At 33.9% G+C, this 21,254-nt stretch overlaps 4 protein-coding genes across 4 annotated transcripts in view; 1 reads left to right on the forward strand and 3 right to left on the reverse strand.

Moving 5' to 3' along the window:
* Nucleotides 1-2,934: 2,934 nt before the first annotated feature.
* Nucleotides 2,935-8,608, reverse strand: LOC129807729 (geranylgeranyl transferase type-1 subunit beta). The gene is made up of 3 exons (XM_055857182.1): nucleotides 8,411-8,608; nucleotides 7,876-8,347; nucleotides 2,935-3,629 (listed from the first exon to the last, which is right to left on the reverse strand). The coding sequence occupies exons 1-3, from the start codon at nucleotides 8,497-8,499 to the stop codon at nucleotides 3,117-3,119; spliced, it is 1,074 nt and encodes a 357-aa protein (XP_055713157.1). The 5' UTR covers nucleotides 8,500-8,608; the 3' UTR covers nucleotides 2,935-3,116.
* Nucleotides 8,609-8,688: 80 nt separating this feature from the next.
* Nucleotides 8,689-9,740, reverse strand: LOC129807731 (probable 39S ribosomal protein L24, mitochondrial). Its single transcript, XM_055857184.1, has 2 exons — nucleotides 9,554-9,740; nucleotides 8,689-9,493 (listed from the first exon to the last, which is right to left on the reverse strand). The coding sequence occupies exons 1-2, from the start codon at nucleotides 9,647-9,649 to the stop codon at nucleotides 8,834-8,836; spliced, it is 756 nt and encodes a 251-aa protein (XP_055713159.1). The 5' UTR covers nucleotides 9,650-9,740; the 3' UTR covers nucleotides 8,689-8,833.
* A 108-nt stretch (nucleotides 9,741-9,848) lies between these two features.
* Nucleotides 9,849-21,254, forward strand: part of LOC129807725 (CD109 antigen) — a 47,945-nt gene continuing 36,539 nt past the window's right edge. Inside the window, exon 1 of the mRNA XM_055857176.1 lies at nucleotides 9,849-10,072. The gene's annotated coding sequence lies outside the window, so the exon portion shown is untranslated. The remainder of the gene's footprint in view (nucleotides 10,073-21,254) is intronic.
* Nucleotides 18,733-19,557, reverse strand: LOC129807733 (probable splicing factor, arginine/serine-rich 7). Its single transcript, XM_055857186.1, has 3 exons — nucleotides 19,496-19,557; nucleotides 18,983-19,408; nucleotides 18,733-18,853 (listed from the first exon to the last, which is right to left on the reverse strand). Exons 1-2 carry the CDS (start codon nucleotides 19,542-19,544, stop codon nucleotides 18,996-18,998), a joined length of 462 nt encoding a protein of 153 aa, XP_055713161.1. The 5' UTR covers nucleotides 19,545-19,557; the 3' UTR covers nucleotides 18,733-18,853; nucleotides 18,983-18,995.

Raw genomic sequence — 21,254 nt, forward strand, 5'->3', positions numbered from 1 at the left:
GTGTGTTTTTTTATTGTAAGAAATGTCTGATAAGAGCTTTCTACCATTTTCTAACAAAGAACATCGAGTTCTGTGTCCTAATCCAGGGTCTTTTGTCTTTTTAGATCGGATATTCGGTTGTCCTGAGTTCCAGAACATCAAATTAGATCTGAACCTATGCTCTTTCGTTGTCCTTTTATCTCAATTTTCATAAGAATATTATAATTACCACGTCTATGCATACTTTTAGAGAAGAAAGTAATTAAGAAGTTTCGCTTTGAAAGAAATTCTCGAGATCGGAAAAAACCCCATATTCACTCCTATGACACAGCAAAATGGCTGTGTCATAGGCGTTTTTGACGCCCATTTTTCAGCTTTTTTTTCAACACAAACGGTTCATAAGAAGAGCATTTAAAATTTACTGCGTAAAAAATTGCATGCATTTAGGGACATTTCAAAAAAGATTTTCATAAATTAGTTTCTAATTGTAGGCAATTCATATTAAATTCTTTCAGTTGGTTTTCACTTAAGCCGGAACTCCCTGTATTATGTCATAGTAACGTAAGAATTCCATTAAATTTTCCGTAAAATTTACCTCACAAAATTGTAATAAAAGAAAATTAAAATTATTGAATTGATTAGCAAAATATACAATCCATTCTTTTTTCTAACTTTTCACTATTCTGTAGGGGAATTTTGTAACAGTATGACAATGTCATATGACAAATTTAGACTTTTTTATGTGATAAATTTGAGGAATGTCTTCGAAAATTTGACTCGTAATATCAATGATTGATAAGTTCATAAAGCTATGTAGCTACTTGCAGTAGCCATTCGATATTCACCGGTCTTTAATGTTGTCCTGCTCCTGAATTTAACCACGAAAATTTCTTATATGATATTGTCATTTTTGTTACAAAATTCCCCTACACACTGGTAAAAATAAAAGGATCAAATTAGATTGTATACCATCCTTTTCAAAAGTATAAATCATATTTGATCCTTTGAAAGGATCACTAGTGTCTCTTGAAATTTTGCATGTTACATTTATCACGATAGATTAATTCACGTGAATTAGTTCGTTCACGGACATTAAAATTTTTTAAACAAATTTGTGCCTTCTATTAGATTCAAAAACATCCTCAATATTTGCAATGAATTAAACCACCCACTGGCCTTTCCATCGCCTTCAAAAACATATTTTTTTAGCTTATCTCAAATTTGGGTCGGGCGATTTCGTTAATTTTTGGATAGTTTTGGAGGTAGTGTAGCTGAAAATTTCGTCCATAGACAACTTTCACCGGAATAATCGTCATCTTGGATTATTTAAGGTTAAAGGTCAAATATATTAAAATTATTAAATTAATAAATTGATATTAAACTGATATTCACGCAAAAATTCTAAAGAGACAAATAATTACAGAATTGAAACCTCGAATGCTTTGCTATCTCTTTTATTTTTGTTTTCAGGGTAAACAACAACGTTCCGGAATTACAAAAAAAAATTGGGCTTTACCGGCTTTAACTCTTTCGCGTCATTAGGGTCATATATGATCCGGGAAAAAAACATTTTTTTGACTATTTACATTAATTGAAATCTATCGGTTTGTGCACGACATCATAATACGGGCTTCAGACCTAAGGCTTAGCCATCTGGCTTAACTCCTCTAATTCCTTATCCAGACATGATTTTTTTAGGGAAGTGTTGTTTAGGATTAAATATTAAGGGCAAATGATCCATTAGATTTTGAAAAATCAATAAAATTGCTTGTTATTTAGATTTTTGAGACCTTCGGGAATTGGGCTAAACCTCAAGTCTGAAGCCGGCATAATAGAAGGATGTAAGATTCTTGCCTAATTTTCTCAAGACTTCAGATATTCAGGAAAAGAAAATATTTGAGATCAAAAATCAATAATTTCAAACATTGTGAAATGACTTTTCTTTTTCAAAATTTTTTTATATTAATTTATTTTTTTTCAGCAAAAAGTTCTTTAGAAACACAAAATAGAATATCCAAAGATTGTATATTGCATATTTTGATATAATAAACTACTCTCAATTTTCCAGAAAAGCGTGTAGAATTTTCCGGGTCATATATGACCCTATTGTCTGCAAGGGTAACAGTGTTTTCGTCCCAAACCTATAGCGAAATGTAGTTGGGACATTATTTTTCTTTGTGAAATGCAGGTGGGACATCTTGCTCCTGGACATTTCATCTTATATCTGATGAATTATAACATATTTTGCAATATTTTAGAGTATTCTGCAAGCGTCTCATATTGTGCAATTGTATTGTGTGTGAATAAATATGTGGATAAGTTTATTTTTGCCAAATAGCACTTAAAATATTGTGACAGTGACTGTTCAAGGGATTACCAGCAAGATTCCTTGAACACCAGGAGTACAGTGTTCATCAAGACAATCCAGTTTGCCATAGCTTTGGCCAAATTAATAACTTCAAGCAAAAAAAACTCTTAAAAAGCCCGTGATATAGATTTTGAAAATGGTATGTACACTTCCCTTGAGGACAACAGGGTCATATATGACCTGGGGTTTTTCCGAGTTTTCACGCAATGGAAAATTTTTTTCCTCTCTGAATTATTATATTTGATCATAAATCATTAGGAAAAACTCAATTTTACATGAATTCATCTGCTGGATAAAAGTGTGACGCGAAAGAGTTAAAGTGGGGCATTACGGAACATATTTAGGTTAAATGGGCGTGGTCTTTAATTTAAGGAGGCGTGGCATTATCAAGTTATTCTTTTGCTTTGAATTTTCAAATATTTTCCGGATAGCAGACAATAAAGTGATTCCAGAAGCTGTAAATCATTGTTTTAAAATCTGATTCAAGTAATTTTTATAACGTAATCCTTACCTTTTCGTTACCTCATAGCATGATCAGGTTATGCAACGTATCCAAAACCAATTTGAAATCGCCAAAAATAAAAGACATTTATTTTTCTAAAATGGCGTTTTGTTCGCAAAATAATACAAGTGTATATTTAATAACATTGCAATAGTTAGAAATATTTTTCAAGTACATTATTACATAAAAATTTACTTCTATCAACAGAACTTTCGTCACTTCCATTTTTTTGTGCTCTCGATTTCCTGGGGAGAGGAGATCATCTCCTCAGTCAATATTGAGGCGTACATCGTTGAGGTTTTGCGTAATCTTCCACGTGCTTTGCAGTTCCTTAAGTCGCCTGTAGGCTCGCATTGATATGTTGAGACTGGGCATAACTTCCAATACATTGGGTTCATTCACAAAACTCAGTCCGCAGATGCCGAAATACGTATGAAAGGGATCCGTATTGAAGTCCGGCCACTTGGAAAAGCCCCCAACAATCCTGTTCTGCGTCGACAGAATAAATTTACGATTCTCCTCGAAATCCGTCAAATGAAATGCATTGAGAATTTTCAATGTGGCCGCAATCCAAAAGGAATAGCAGGTATCTTCGGTTTTATTGGGTCTCCCCTGAAATCCCATTCCCTGCCTCATCACCAGCCACCTCTTCATACCCTCAACATCCTTCCGCGACAGAATGTGCATCTGATCACTGAGATGCAGTGCAGCCACAGCACAGAATGTCGTGCCTCCATGGCCCTCCATCTCTTTGTGCTGACTCACTCCGTAGTCATATCTCTGAAAGCCATGCATAAAATAGTAAATGCCCGCGATAAGGAAATTGATTTGCACTGTAATTAACGCGGAACGTGCGGAAAACTCTGTCTGGCCAGAGATTTCACGCAAAGTGGAACAGTTGTGCGTCGTAAATTTGAATGATCAGCATGTAATTTACAAATTAAACAGAACTATTTAATTTAAGCTTCTATTTTTGCTATATTTATTTACGCATTTTTAGCAATTTTTCCTGAAATCGTCAGTCTGGCGCAGATTTTTTTTAATTACAAAATTTCAATTGAAATGATTCAGCTATTTTTTTTAGGTTAGAATCTGATCAATTTAGGTTAGAAAATCTTAGGTTAGAATCAGATCTGGTTTAAATATGTTTATTCTATTTACTAGGGGAAAGTGCTCTCCCTTCGAACGTTCATGCCTTCGAATAATGTGAATTTCTCTTGTTTTTCGTAAGAGATTTACACTAAATTATCACAGAATTATCAATAATTGATGATAAGCCGAGTAAAACTTAATAGAAATGTATAAGTCTCTTAAAAAAAAACTAAAAGAAAATTCATATTATTCGAAGGCATGAACGTTCGAAGGGAGAGCACTTTCCCCTATGGCTTCAAAATTCAAACTTTGTTCCATTAAAAGACCAAAAAGATATTTTTTAAGGTTATGTTTAGCATAACTTCACATTGCAAAGCAATTTTTCATATAAATTAGAAAATTAGGCCTAGTAAATTTTTAGTGATAAAAATGTAATCTAAAAGAACTTAAAAATCCTTGTTCTAAGCTAAATTTTTTTAATCATGTTTGGTTAGGTCAAACATAACCTCAAATTTTAGAATATAGTTTCTAAATAAAAGTAATATGTCCAATGAGCCCAATTTTCTTTTTCTTGCTGATATTGAAAAGATTAAGGTTATGCTAGACCTAACCTCAAAATACAAGATATATCACTCCCTTTTTAGGTTAGTTAATTATAACCTCAAATTAAAGAGTACTTTATAAAATAATGAAATCAGGTCCGCTGGCTAAAACATGCTGAAATTGTAATTGTCAAATACATTTCTATTTCCTGTTAGGAATTTTTCTTTTTAAATATCTTTTATTATTGAAGAAATTGTACATAACGACTAAATTTCCCAACACTGCAATATATATTTTTTTTACCTATTTTAGATTTACAACTTCGAAAATAATCATTCAAATTCGTGTTTTTTTTTGTCAATTCTAACCGAAGTATTTTGCCACTTTTGACACCAGAAAAATGAACAATAAACATAACGAACATAACTAAATTTACCAGTTCAAAATCTATCCGCTGAAAGAGCATCAAATACCAAAATAAATGACTTTGGTAATGCACTTTACAAATTATTTAGTATTTTTTCTGAAATTTCTAAATGTGACATAAGTATTGAAAAAAACTTTGTAATAAGAATTAACAATGATGACTACGAGCATTGTTTTTTATAATATTCGCATAATTTTGTGCTGCTTTTTGTAAACTAATTATTTTTATATCCCAAAAAAAGTTTTATAACCTTACTTTTTTCCATACTGACATCTAAATATCAAAAATTGTGTGAATTTCTAGGGATAAAAAGTACTTTAAGGCTTGCATTTAACAACCTCAGACTCTATGAGTTAACCGTAAAAAGTCGTTTTTGAAAGCATAACCAGACGCCACATCATTTTGTTTAGAACATTTATAAAATTGTATCGTACCTAACCTAAAAAATTAGTTGGTATTTTGTGATAAAGACCCTTAAATTTACTTTTAAAGCTGCTTCAGATGATTTAGTAGACAAAATTAAGTATTTTACCATTATTTTAGTTTTGAAAGCTCAAAGGTTTAAAATTAAAAACATTCTAACCTCAAAATCACGAGTGAAAAAGATTGTGAAAAATCAAACAAAAATAATAAAATTTGAAATAATTGGCCTTATTTTCTAATTCTATTCTTACATGAAAATGTGACGTTCTGCTTGTTTCCACTTTTAAATAATCTAAAAAATTGGAGGAATAATTTTGGGTAAAAAAAGGAAAAAAAAGAACATGATGTTTTGGTTAAAAATTAAAATATTTCAGCGACAACTTGAAATTATTTTCTTGTCTTCTAGATTTTCATGATTCTTGAAATTTTTAAGATTCTCAATTTTTGAGGTTACGTTACACATAACCTCACATTACAAACAGAAATCTTTAGCAAAATAAAGAAGTGACGACGATAGTAAGAATTTGTCATTCTTTTCCAGGGTTTTATGTAACATTTTTTTTTAATTTTAAAGCTTCCACAAATAATGAAATAAAAGTTGTGTACGAAGAATTCGACATGAAAACCTTGTAGCAAAAAGCCTATATTACTTTTCCGCATCTTTTTCCAGAAAGAAATACAATATTATTGTTTTTTGAGAAATTCAGATTTCGCGAAAATTTCCCAGTAAATTATTTCCTGAAATTGTTATTATTTTTTGAAAAATATCCTTTTACGGAGAGAGCCAAAATCCCGAAAGCCAAAATCGAAAGCCAAAATCCCAACTATTTAAAATCCTGAAAGGATCCTATCAGGATTTTAAACAGTTGGGATTTTGTCGTTCGGGATTTTGGCTTTCGGGACTTTAGCTTTCGGGATTTTGACCGGGACACTCCTTTTTAATAAATAAGAGCTAAATCCCCTTGTTTGTTACAAAGTTTATTATCCAAATTGCAAATAATGCTATTTCCAGAGGGCAGAAAGTCAAGAAATCAAACTTTTGCGTTTATTACCAAAGAGCTTCTGGAACTTAAAACTGCATTGATTCTTAAGTAACCTTGGAAAAGATATTTTGAGGTTAGAATTTTATATATTTTGATTTTGATATAATTTTAATGTTGAAATATTCCGAATTTGTCTTCAATTTATCTATCTTTAAAACTTTAAATGGTTAGAGAGCTACTATTCTCCAAAATACTGCCTATTTGTTTTAGATTAGATGCGAAAAATTTATATCATAACCTAATAAATCTTTTTTTATAGTAAGAAAAAAGGTTGAAAATTGAAAAAAACACTGATCTTATTTTCAGAATTCGACCAAACAATCTTATAATGTTTCAATTGACCGTTTTGTGTAAAAGTGAGGTTCTTCTTTGAGGTTAGAAATTATTTCTTTATTAAAAGAACTTTAAGATTTAGTTTTTTTTATATTAAGGAAGTAGTTTGCGAACTTTTTGTTCACAGAATTTAACCAAACACTCCGGGAATGTTTTCACTACCAATAAAAAACTGCAATTCATTTTTAGGTTAGACATAAATTTATTTAAAATGAAGAGAACTTTAAGATCAGTTCTATTTACTTCTAAAGCTTCTGAAGGAATTTACGGTCGTTTTTCGGAATTTAAACGTTTGATTTGAACTGTCCAAAATTAGTAATTTTTTTGTGAGGTTAGAATTTATTTTTATATGAAAGTAAGAACAAAGCTCTTTTCATGTTTCTGTTGTTCTTTTCTTATAGTAAACTATCCAAAAATTGTGTTTTGAAATTCTGTAACACATAAGTCCTAAAGTTTTAGGGTTATGTTAAGGTTAAGGACACTCAATGGGTCAAGTGGTAGAGCACTCGCTCTATGATGCAAGTGTCCCGGGTTCGAATCCCCTTTAGGTAACCAGGAATTTTTCTGGCGTTAAAGGTGTTTGGATTGCATCCAGTGAGCTTCACTGCACTTGATACCACGGGCATGGGACTGACAACTTCATCCCGTACAAGAAAAAATAATAATGCATGTCTAGAAATCCCCTTGCGGGAAGGCCTTGTTCTTTAATGGAATGTTGTGCCAGCATTATTATTATTATAAGAACAAAGTTCTTTTCTTGTTTCTGTTGTTCTTTTTCTCACTAAGTATTACTGTCCAAAAAATTGTGTTTAGAACTGTAAAAAAGTCTCAAAATTTTAAGGTTATCTATCATAACCTTAAAATTTTGTATTTATTTTGCTAGAAAATGATCACTTCAATTGCGCCTTTCTGTGAGAATTCACTGAGTCTTTTTAACCACTAACCAACTTCTAATTATTTTCATGTTATATAAAATAATAAAGAAAGAAAAACAAAAATCACAAGAAACTTCTATTATAAAATTGTAATAAAAAACTGTCCTTCAGACAAAAATCTCCAGACTTGCAAAAAATATTTAAATTGCCATTTGAGCCAGGTGAATAAATCGATTGGATTGGATTTGAAATTTCCTGACCAGAAAAAATTCAGAGAAAATGGTACTTACAATGCTTTCCCGGATGTACTGTGCCATCCTGGGGCGATCCACTGTGCCCCAGTCATTGAGCATGGCACAAATGGCTGCTGCACAGTAGACGAATCTCATGTCCTGCTCATTACCCTCGACGGAGGCACTGAAGCTCCCATCTTCACGCTGAACAGCTGCCACTCCCTCAACAATTGCTCTCCTGTCCAGGCGACTGAGATCATCTCCCAGGGCCAGTAGGACAGCAATTCCTGTGTAGGTCATGGCCAGGTGACCCCAATAGTAGGCCTCAACGGCAGCAATGTGGGCAGGATCTTGGGATTTGATACTTAGTGTACTGGATCCTTGCAATCCTCCACATTTTGTGCCTCCTTTTGGGATCACCTGATAGCTGTAGATCCAATTGATGATGTTCTGTCGTTGACTAGGCGTCAGGAGATCCAGGGAATCCAGGACATCGAGTCCACTGACGGCAAAGAAAGCAATGGTGACCCTGAAAACAATCCGGAAGATCCTTGAACTCTCTGAACTTTTGCTGGGCTTGCATCTGGCTTACCTGGTGGAATCATGGGATGCCAATCGAGCTGGGAGGATATTGAGGAACCTGGCAAAGTACTTTGCGTGCTTCTGGGGCAGGAAATCCATAATTTTGGGAATTTGAAAATTCAGCAGAAAACCTGAGACATAACCTCCTTTCGCGATGACTCAATGAGATTTGCACAGAACTGAGCCAATTGTTTGGTCGGGAGGTGAAGACACTGTGAGAAGATTCTATCTCGATCCAGGTAAATACACCATTAATCCCCAGGTGGTGGTAAATCACATGAAAAAGCGTGCAATTTAAATTTTTATTGCTCTCTGAGAAATACTTTGACTAAACACCCTATAAACAAAATAAATTCCGCGAGAGAATCTTCTGAAGTGTCCACGGATGATTCTGCATGTGTCGGAAAATTTGGTTGTTGGGATTCTTTTTTTTTTAGTACCAATAGGATTTCTTGGGAATTCTATCCTCCTGGATGCCCATCTCCTTCATGATTTCCATCTCAAAGGTCTGCAGGGAAGGCTTGAAGGTGATTTCTTCCACCACCTTGGCCGGAGTGTCCTTGGCCTTCTCTATATAGGTGCCTTTGCTCTTGTAATCGTGAGTTTCTTCCTGTTCTTTGGGAATCGGGACAATTCTGCCAGTTCTCGTGGATACTCGCACCTTATCACCCTCTTCTGTGTACCTCCATTCAATCTCCGTGGCCTGTAGGTCCGATGGATCTACCAATTTGACCTGATTTGTCACCAGAAGGGGAGCTTCTGACTTGATATAAATTCCCGGATATTCTCCATCTCCGCCGACTTTTCTCAAATGGCAGTTCAATCCTTCAACAACTACCCAATTTCTCTCTGGAATCAGCTGCTTAACTATCCCATGCTTGCCTTTGTCTCTCCCCACGAGCACTTCCACTCGATCTCCCCGGAAAAATGACCATTCGGCAATTGGTTCCACGAAAACCTTCTTCCGGTGGGATCGAGGCATATTCTGCTGCCTAAACTGACCCGTCCACGGCCGGTTCATGGTGAATCTGAACTTTCGTCTCTCAATCACCTTCTGCTGGTAATTGGGCTCATTTGGAGTCCTCCAGTAAACCTGGAAAGGAAATTTTTCCTTATTCCGTTTCTTCAAGAAAACATCTTTCAATTCTCCTACCTGTTCCATTGCCCTCTTAACATAAGATTCCGGGAAATTGGAATACTTAATAGAAAGCTGATGAACCTTCTTCAGCATTTGACTTGTTATTCGCATTTTTTAAAAGCTTTTTTTCCACGGAAAATGCAATTTTCACAATAAAAACACCACGTTTTCACCCCACTGAATTTTTACCTTAGGAAATTTTTACAAAAATGTGCAAAACCTTAAAAATGTCTCAACATTTAACGGGTTTTAAGAATTTGTACTAAAATCCAGTGGCGCCGCCTGCTTTTAGTACCAAGTGAAACTTTGACGTACTTCATTTGTTTGGTGGTGTTTGTTGCGTGCGGTTGTGGCGTTCCTTTAGGAAAGGAAAATTCGTTTAATTTGTTGTGATGAATGGGTTTTGTGTGTGAAAAACCAGTGTAAAAGGATAGTCAGAGGTGCAAAGTGACAGTGTAGTTCCAATGCTGGGCAGCATTTAGTGGATTAAGCTGAAAATTCAGAGGATTAATCATCCATCCAACCAATACACAGGTGATTTGCATGTTTCGCATATTTGGGCGTTAACCGCATTCAAAAATTACCCCAAAATTAGCGTATTTCTCCCTATTTCTGCATTTTTTACCCCATACAATGCAATTTGTGAGATTTCCCACTGGACAATGTCCACGTAATCCATCCAATTGGGATTTACACCTGTGGATTTTAGGAGAAAATAAAAATGGGGCGTGCCTTTCAAAGAGGTCATGTTTCTTCCAAATTTAACCCTTTCCTGACCTTTGTCTGCCGGGAAATTGCCTCAAAAACCTCCGGATAGCCTTAAGCATCCTACTGATGCAGCTATATTGGGGATTAGTTGGGTATTAATCGGATTATTGAGGATTTAAGATTCACCTTGTTTACGTCACTCATTCAGACAAATGAATGAATGAATGAGTGTGTGCAATTGTTTCGAACACAGACACACCTTTTCCCGCATAAAAACAACTTTTGAACCGCGTGCATCGCGGGTGAAATTTTCGTTGTGGCAGAGGTTTTTGATCTGATTGACCGATAAAAATATTATTTAACTTATTGGGGAACAATCTTTTAGGGTTTCTATTGCTTGAATTCCACAAAAATGACTTGTAAATAAAAGAAATAAATATTTCTGTTTATTTAAAAAAAACAAAAGATTGTTCAACAAACACAAAATAGAACAGAATCAGAGTCCAAATGCACCAGATATGATTTTGACTGGTTACTCGATAACAAAATTTATTCAGATTATTTTGCCTCACTGCATAAAAGAAGGGGAAGTGTCTCGGATTAATACAAAATGGAGTGTTGTACGAAATAATTGGTTTTGGCCATGGCTAAATTTCCGATTAATTAGGCGCAATCGACAAGAGAAATAGTAACCGGAAACCAGTTGTGGCTGCCCCCAGACTAATTTGACCCCTGATTAAAAAAATTATTTTTATTTTAAATACCATAACCAAAATAATTTTTGCTATATTATTTTGATGGAATGATAAAATAGAGTAACCTAGGGCAAATGTGGCAAGCTGAAATATTCTAGGGTAAATGGCCTAATTCAAAACCATTTCCAGACGCTTTAACATTGACAGAAGATTCCACACATTAAGTTCATATTTTTTTTCTGAAGGGAATTACATAAATTTGCTTCTTGACTCTTCTAGAATGTTACTGTTAGTGAAAATTCTTTAGATATAATTTGAAAATATCTTAAATACAAGAAAAATACGCTAGCGTAAAATGCTTCTATTGGAAACATATTAATCTAAATGGAGACAAGGAAAAGTTTCTAATTGGAGACAAGCAGTGTAAGTGAAACCGCGACGAAAGTCTTCCAAAACCTTGTTGAGTTGCTCTTGAGTGCAGGACTTGTTTTTATTCCTGGTCTTTTCTCCTTTCCCATCTAAAACAATAAGAAAATCTCTTCAAAAATCTCTTCCGGGGTTTCCTATTAAAGCATTTGCAGACACTTCAGAAAAATCCTTTTTGTGCACAAAATAGGTAATTATTTCATTTGAAAACTTCACGTATCGTTAACAATAAAGATTAGCACTTAATTTAACTACAATTAGCCAGAAATATGACATAAATGTTAAACAAAACGAATATACAACAGACACCTCATTGTGTTTTTCATTGGAAAACATTGTCAATCGATGAAAAAATCGATGGTGAAAATGTACACTTTTAATTTTTCTAAGAAATTAACAAATTAAAATTTGTGAATATGAATGGATTTTCGCTTCATTTAGAGCAAAATTAAATAAATAATCAAACTGAGGTTTAGAAAATATATAAATATAGCAATTTAGTACTGTATTTATCATGAAAACAATACCGTTTCCATTTGGAGTAGCGAAAGATTTCCATTTGGAGCAGGTTTTAAATTAGCTTAATTTACCCTATATTCAATACCTTTTAAGATAAAATCAAAAAAATTAAACTTCTAGCGGCTTTGAGAAATAATTGTGAAAACAAATTTATTAATATTTCTTTAGTTCCCTTTTAAAAGTAATTTCCTTACTGGAGATATATTGATTTTGATCAACTTGCTTAAAACAAAATTAAGCATTAGAGCAGTACTTCCAAAATAATTTGGATACGGTTCGTTTGAAAAGAAACTGTTGTCCATTTAAAGATATTCAGAAGTTTTTTTTTGAAAGATTTTCTAATTTTTTCATTATCAAAAATGAGCATTCCAAATAAAAAGCGGAAAAAATCTGAATTAAATGAAATTGACATGGCTTAATTTATCTCCAGTTCGCCTTTTCTACTGCTTCTAAAAACCTTTAATAAGAGCATTGACACGGTTGGCGGCACCTTTCTGGTGAAGTATTGTTTATTTTCGATGTACAAAAACTGGTCAAATCGGCGGTTGCTGCTTGTAAAAATTGTTTAAAAATACATTTTTTTATGATAAAAAAAAATAATTTGCGGAAAGATTGTAGAAGATTTCTTCTTAAAAACATATTTCTAATATTTCTTTCATTTACCAGAGCTTTGAATAAAGCACATCAATGTAGTACATAGTCCCTTATATAGTCTCAAATTGTTGTACTCCAACAGGGGCATGAACTGTATAATAAATAAAAAAAATATGTCTCAAATTACCCCATGCCGATTAATTGAAATATTTTTGAGAGTTTGCTAAAAATTAATTTCTATAAAATGGCTTCAAAGCACGATTCTCTTTTAAAAAATATCGTATTGCAAGAAGTTGTAGAGCAGTAAATTTCCTATAAGAATGTGATTAGAAGTCTCTCAGATTTTCTAAAAGCTCGTGAAATTAGGAAATATCAATTTTCTGTCACATTTTGATTCAGGTTCCCTTTCTAATCGACATGTTTCAGCCATTTTAGATAACCAAGGTTTCAGAAAATGATTAAGATGGCAAACGGTTAGAGATACGGGCCTGCATTCTCTGAAAAACAAAGCCTACATATCGTTCCTCCACAATATTAACAAGCTTTTCATTTTATTTTTCTTTTCCTTTTTCCCTAAACACTCTCAAAAACATGTCTGATTATATTGTTTCAATTCTTCGAAATGTTTTGAACATTGTTTTAGACGGACTTTACGACTGTATTCGCAAATGTCGTTAAGCCTTTCTAAATTAAAAAGATAAAAAGCTTTTTGAGACCTTGTGGTCTTAAATGCTTGTCATAATGACCCTGAATGCATTTGAACATTTTTTAAATATTGAGCATAGAAATAGAACTGAATTGAAGAGAGATTTAACCCTTGAATCGTTAATGCTTTTAAGGACGATTGGGTAATCGATTATACAAAAGAAAAATCCCCAAGGCCCTCTGAAGTGAAGTATGGCTTTAAAAAGTGACAAAAAAAGATTTTTCTGACCTTCAATTTTTGACACTCGTCTTTATTAAGAGGTTAAAAATTAAGAATTTTCTTTTTAAAATTGTTTATACGTGATCCTTCGACAAGATTAATGTATTAGACTTTTGAAGGAAAGCATACTTTTTGCTTCATGTAATAATTGTGAATAGATCTCGCTCAAAATCCCGGAAGTCACAATTCTGAAGAGACAATCCTAAACTCCAAAATCCCGTAAAACCAAAATCCCGAAAAACAAAATCCCGAAAGCCAAAATCTCGAAAGCCAAAATCCTGGAGAGGCAAAATCCTTAAAACCAAAATCCCAAAAGCCAAAATCCCGAAAACCAAAATCCTTATGACACAAAATCCCGAACGTGAAAATCCTGAAAGCTAAAATCGTGATGAGACACAATTCCAAACACCAAAACTCTGTAAAAATGAGATCCCGAAAAGCAAAATCTCGAAATCTAAATTCCTGAAGAGACAAAATCCCGAAAAGAAAAAATCCTGAAAGCCAAAATCTCGTAATCCTGGTGAGGCAAAATCCCTAAAACCAAAATTCCGAAAGCCAGAATCCTTATGACACAAAAACCCGAACGTGAAAATCCTGAATTTTCACGGATTTTCACAAAATTTCGTAAAAATGAAATCCCGAAAAGCAAAATCTCGAAAGCTAAATTCCTGAAGAGACAAAATCTTGAACGCAAAAATCTCGAAAGCTGAAATCCCGAAATAGCCAAAATCCTGAAAGTCAAAATCGCGAATTCTTAAGTGTCATGTATATTCCAACAATTGCACTCGTGATTGGTGGAGCCAAAGGGATTTTTTTGTGTTTTGTGAAATTATTTTATGATTTTGACCATTCAAGTTTTTGTTTTTTTGGATTTTGTCACTCGGATTCATGACCCATTCAGGATTTTAGCTTTTCGGGAGTTCGACCTATTCCGGATTTCGACTCATTCGGGTTTTCGATTCATTCGGGATTTAGTTTTCGAGATTTTGGCCCATTGGGATTTTGATCATTCACTATTTTGACTTTCGGGACTTTGACTTTCTGGATTGTGACTCCTTCGGGATTTTGGCTTTTGGGATTTTTGCCCTTTCGGGATTTTGATGCCTTCGGAATTTTGTCTCTGCGGAATTTTCCCTTTCGGAATTGTGACTATCGAGATTTTAGCTGGCACCGGTTGTAAATTATTTCCGAAAAATAAAATTTAGAGTGAAAATAATTAAATGTTTTTATATAAAATTATTTTTTGAAAACTGCAAAAAAAAATTTCGAAAACAGTACATTTTAAAAATTTTGGATATAATTAGTGATTAATTTTAAATTTGGGAAAATTATCAAAGATTTATTCCGATAAAGATGAAGAGGAAAAAACCAATTTGCTATCCTTTTGATTTTTGATATCGTATTTTCGATTGTTTAATTTCTTGCGATTTATCTTATATATTTATGTGGGCAGATTAGAGATAATCCATAATGTGCGAGATAATTGATATAAATATTTCAAAATTTATTATATAAACTAAAGAAGAAGTCAAATTACTCCTAAACATTTCTATCCTATAATAGTATGGGAAATAAAATTTTATGTTTGTTTTATTATTTTGTTTTTAGAAATATTAGATCTTGTTCACTTTATAGTTTAAAATAATTAATAAATAATGATTGTATTGTATAATTTTTAGATAACCTTAAGCTAAACAAAACAGAGATTTATTTTGAATGTAATTTATGCCCTAAACACACTTTACTGCTTAAGCCGAGAGACGACTTAGTGGAAAATAATGGAAATATAGTTTAATCTTTATAACTAATACAATTACGATAAGCCGTCTCTCGGCTAATCCTCAGGTCTGTCAAGGCCCTTGTATTCTTTTGCTAAAATACTCGTAGAAATGACTGAAAATTCGTAAATTTAGTAGGTCACCTTTACAAAATTTTCATTGATTTAAGAATAAGGGTGGTGCAAAAATGTTTTTGACAGTATTTCGCGAAATATAGCAATAAGATTAATCTCTTTATTGCACTTTTTAATATTTATAGTACAAAAGTTGGAACATTACACGACCCTTTATATCAAAAGTCTAATCCATTAATAAAATTTATGATAGCAATATCATCCCTGTCGACATTTTCGCGAAAAAAAACCTCTCTTTAATGGCATATTAGGTGAGATTCTTAACAAAATCTCACCTACTATAATCCTAACAAAATTTCATGTCGTCCGATCGACCTCAAATTTGGCCAAAATGTGTTTCGCCACTTCCTGATTCCGAATATATATGTGGCTAAGTTACGTTCCCGGCCGGCCGGCCGGCCGGCCGCTCTTTGGAGCTTAATAGCTCCTAAACTAAAAAAGATATCGACTTGCGGTTTTCGGCAAAGGTTATATATCGGGTGAAAATTGCAACATGGTGCATAGACCCCCCACCCCCCACCCCTCCTTCCGCCATTTTGAAGACCCCCCTTTTTTTGTTTTCTCAATAGCTCCGCCCCTATGGCATTCAGCGGACTCAAATTTTAGTATGTTATAGCTGGACCTTAGAGCTTTCCATCAATACCAAACTTAAGGTCCCCCGACCCCCCTGACCCGAGCTATAAGGGTCCAAAAAAAATTTCTTAAAATGGCCATAACTCCGGTTCTAATTGTCAGAATTTAAAAAGTGAGGGCTTTTTGGAAAGCTCTCGTGAAATGCCACTTCCCCTTCTAACATCGCAAGTTCATAAAACCACCGCTAGGGGCGCTTTTTTTAAAAAGAAAATTTTTAAATCTTAAAAGTTAAATAACTCAAAAATTCCATTGTGCATCGGGCTGAAAATTTAGTATGTTGTAGCCGTTGATTATACCTATCAAACAAAAAAAACCTTAAGTCGATCCATAACCCCTGACCCGAGCTATAAGGGGTCAAAGTTCGAACATTGACCGGCCTCTATCTCCGGTTCTAATTAACATAGCGACCTAAATTTTACCTTTTTGGTTTCGTCTCGATGAGCACTTTCAGATGGAAGTTCAAAAAGTCACCACAGGTGGCGCTGTGATAGCGTCAAAATTCATCGAAATTCAAAGTCACTTTTCTCAAAAACGGCATTGTGCAAGTTAATGAAATTTTAGTATGTTGTAGTCCAGTCTAGGACGTTTCCAAAATGGTGCGTATGCGCGCTGTGGTTAAAACAGAACCGGAGATATGAGGGGTCAAAGTTCACAAAATTCAAAAAATCATATCTCCGGTTCTATGTGACCGATTTTGATGAGTGAGGGCTTAAACGAAAGATCTCACCAAATGCTACAACTTTCTAGAATATTTGAACTTCGTGGGACCAACACCAGGGGCGCCACAGTCGAAAAACCAATTTCAATATCACATAACCTCAATTATCTCGACTGTCGCTAAAACGATTTTGATGATTACTTCGACATAATTGTAGAGCACATTTGTCTCTACATTTCGTCTATACATCATTTTCCACTCAGACTACGCTATCACTCCGATTTTGCCGTTTAAGTGTGAAAAAAATGATTTTTCCCATAAAAACGCTTTGAAATCACTCAGATGCCAATTTGACTGCCTCTACTCCACCAAGACACTTAAAATAGGGTTTTAAATGGAAAGTCCTACAAAATACAACAATTCTTTGAAATAGTTGAAGCTTAACAAATGACTACTTGGGGCACTCTGGATGAAAAAACGAGTTAAGAAACAAAAAACCTCGCTTATCTTGGCTTCTGAGTAATCGATGAGATCATGTTCTATGGGAAAATTATAGAGAACATTCTGGCCTACATTTCATCCATATATCACTTTTCTGTCAGTTCATCCAAATCCTTGATATTTTGGTTTAAATACAAAATTTGTATAATTTCACGAATTTGATTCAAGATAACTGAATGGCGTCTCCCAACTTCAGCTCTAAATCGAATTTGCATGCACTCCGAGTTTGCTCACGTTAAGAATCTCACCTACATAAGCCGGTTAGGATTATCTGTCCCTTTGTATCTTTCAACATTATTTTTTCCATTCCGCTGACAATGTGAAAATTCCAAGGGGATTGTCTGGTCCTCAATTAAATGCTCAATAGAACTCATTCCATGTTTTTCTAGTGCTTCACACTCTCTCTGTCTCGTATTATAACAGTATAGTAAAAAATTTAATACGTAAATTTATATTTTCGTTTCATCTAGAATTTCAAGCTAATTGAATTCCTCTTTTGACGGCGACACTTCCTTAATAATGAAAAAAAAAGACTTTCAAAGGAGAAGGAAATGTTTGGAAAGTATTTGAAGAATTTTACCAATAAAATTAAAAACAAATATTTGTGTGATAAGTGTCTCCCTATTTTTTTGCATTTAATCTCAAATCTTGATGTAGGTTTTTTTTATTTGCCGTTCTCTCCCTTTTTTTGGGGGGAATGTTAATAGTAGAGGGAATGTGAATTTTTTATGGTAGCCTGACATTATGCACATTGTTTTGTCGCCCCTGCGACTATTTCGGTCCTTCCTCATCCTTGTTCCCTTTGGACAAAAGCATTTTATGTGCACCGACAAATGAATGCAATTCAGGGCTTGTTTTTCGAGGGTTGATATGGGGGATTCCGGGTGCCAGTGTTAGGGTTAGATTTTATAGATCTCTGGATGAATATGCAACTTTTTCGATTGAGAAAAAGACCTCTGTTATGGCCGGCTGCAATGCAAGGGGTGGAAGAGATGTTTTTTTGTTAGTTATTCCTTGTCTGAGCGACTTTTTTTCTGCAATAAACTTCCTGTCGGCGAAATTTTGGGCACTATTTTTCACTCTAATCTCTCCACGAAAAAATAACACCAGCAAATACTTCAATAAAGGGTGCATGTATCCTTTAGTAGATAGGATTTGCCTTCCTCATGTCCCACGAGAGGATTCTGTGTCGTATTTGGTGTTTGCTGACATGCTTCGAATAAATATTGGATGAGTGTGTGTGTACCTAGAGAAAAGGGAAAAGAGAGAAAGTGATTTTGTGGAAAAGGGGGTGAATATTGTATCAAAATCTAAAGAGAGAAACACGCGCCACCCTATAGAAAACTTAAGGAAGGAACCCCTCGGAAATTGTGTGTTATCCTTAATTCATTCCAATGATGATTACATTACAGAAGGGTGTTGCGTTGAGATTTTCAAATACTCTCTCTCTAACACAAGGTGTATTTGAAGATTTCTGATAAGTTAAATGACTCAGGGTTTGCCTACAAAACTTTATGAAAAGATTTACAGCGTTAACGTGAAAATTTCCATACTTAGAAATAAAGCTCTGACCAAATACTTCACGAAATCCCCGTGCTATCAATGTTTAATGAAACAACAAAATTTGCACTATAAAGTTCTTATTTATTTTATTTCGCTCCGTAACATTTCAAAGAATACTTTTGCATAAACCAGAAAATAGCCATGTTGAATCGGTATCACCAGCGAAAAGGTAACATTCAGACTGGAAAGGAAAAAAAAATGTGCTAATGATTTTGTTTAACGAGCTATATTTGAATCCTTCTTGAAGGCAGTAAGTTTTATGCGAACATAACTCTTTAAGGCTCCAATGCGAAATGTAAAATGTACTTACTGATAAAATTAATCTAATTCTCATGATCAAACATACTATCACGCCTTCGGTCACGTAGATCATGCCTTCGGTCATGTCGATCACGCCTACTGTCGCGTCTTCGATTATCTCTATCACGCCTATTAGCGCGTCTACGGTTATGTCCACGTCTACCACCCTGCAATTGAAGTAAGCGATTGAGTTCGCGATCACGATCACGACGATCAAATCGATCAAGACGGTCACGATCACGTCGGTCAAGTCGATCAAAACGATCACGATCACGTCGATTAAATCGAGCAAGACGATCCATATGACGTCGACCAAATCGATGAGAACGATCCATATCACGTCGATCAAATCGATCAAAACGATCCATATCACGTCGACCAAATCGATCAGAACGATCCATATCACGACCGTCAAATCGACGAAGTTTAAGGGACTCTATAATATTAAAAATAAAAAATTATAAATACAATATTCATGATAAATAACAAACAATACTATAATTTCGATAGTTTTCTGCTTTACCTGCTATAATGACCAACAACGCTAGTAATACTATAATAGCTAACTTCATTGTGACTTTGTAATAACGTAAGTGTTTTCATTTAGTATTGAGCTTTAAATACTAAATACTTAATGGAAAATGCAAATTGAAAAAAAACCAATTAAATTATTATCGCAAAACGCTCAATTAGCAAAAAACTATTTTGAATAATGGGACTGATGTTTTTCATTGATTAAAAGTCAATAAATTTTAGAAGAATTTTTATTCTAATATAACTGCAATTGCAAAGAAGAAACTAACATTTCTCAAAGGGACAGAAAAAATTACATAGAAAATTTGTAACATAATTGACTATTTCACAATATTTTGAAGGAATAATATTCATAATATTTGATTTACAAATTTAATTAAATTTTCTAAGTATTTTTTTAAAATAAAATTGTACTAGTGGAAACTTGGGGCAGTAGTCAACACGGGGTAGTTGTAAACAGTGCATTTTTTTATTCAATTCATAGGTACTATAGTGCTCTTTGTCCACTGAAGAAATGCACACAGAAAAATGGAAAATTCTTAAACAGAATCACCCAGAAATTTAATTTCAAATCCCATCCAATGAATGCCAATGCCCTAATCCTAAATCCTTGATCATTTAGTTTTAGTTGTAATTTGCAAATCTCATGCCATTTTTCATTTTTCAGCTAATGCTGAACTTAAACTCCCGATCTCTTAACATGAAACAGATAGAGATTCTAGTCCATTTTACTCGCTCAGAGGTTCTAAACCTAAACGCCTCGGGGATTCACGTCCAATTTAAGTTCCCAGGATCTTATATATTCTTAATTAGAGTCAAAATTTTTCTGTGTGTAAATAATAATGGACTATAAAAGAAATATACATTAATTCGCTTTTCTAGCTCATACTAAACACATGTTGTCTTTAATGAAAACGTAAATAGGGTAATTTGCCAAAAGATGGACTTTAATTTTTGGTTATTTTGATCTCACAGTACTGACAATTCTACATAGTAGATAAATGGAACAACTTTGTAACAGATTATTATGTTGACTATTTTGAAAAAGGATTTCCGTTTTGTTGGATAGGAAATGTAGGAGGATGTCCGGGCCATCCGGAGTAGTAGTAATTGTAATCAGGACTGGAACATACACCTGGAATATACAAAGAATTCTAAAAAATATACACTATTTCAAATACACTTGTAATTTTACCTGCCACAAGAAAAAGAACAGTAAATGTCACTATCTTAAGAATTTTCATGGCGAAAGCTTAGAAAAGCTACTATAGTACGAATTCCCGCAGATGTTATGTTAGAACGCATTTGATTGAAGATCTATAATTAGGCCATATAATTTGCTTTAATTGATGCAATCAATGAGTGTCAATTAATCAATTTCTTTGCACTTGACCGTCATGCTAACAAATAGTAGGGGGAGGTCGGGCTACATTGTTATACGATTTTTTTCGCATATTTCTAAAGGAAACTGGATTTGAACATGAAGTAATTTGGATAGACAAAACAATTGTGGATTTAAATAAAATAATTCTAAGGAGCAGCTTCATTTAAATAGACGAAAAATCGTATAACAGTGTAGCCCTTAATCATTGTACTAAAATTCAAAGCTGTTAGAGTATAGTCGTAGATGCGGACAGATTTCAGATAAGGAGTTCATAGTTCATAATACCCGGAATTTCGATGGTCATGTAGCGCTCTAGCTGTTAGGGTAAAAAAACAACGATTATAACTCATGGATAACTGATAGG

The sequence above is a fragment of the Phlebotomus papatasi genome, chromosome 3, assembly GCF_024763615.1.
Source record: "Phlebotomus papatasi isolate M1 chromosome 3, Ppap_2.1, whole genome shotgun sequence".
Lineage (NCBI taxonomy): Eukaryota > Metazoa > Arthropoda > Insecta > Diptera > Psychodidae > Phlebotomus > Phlebotomus papatasi.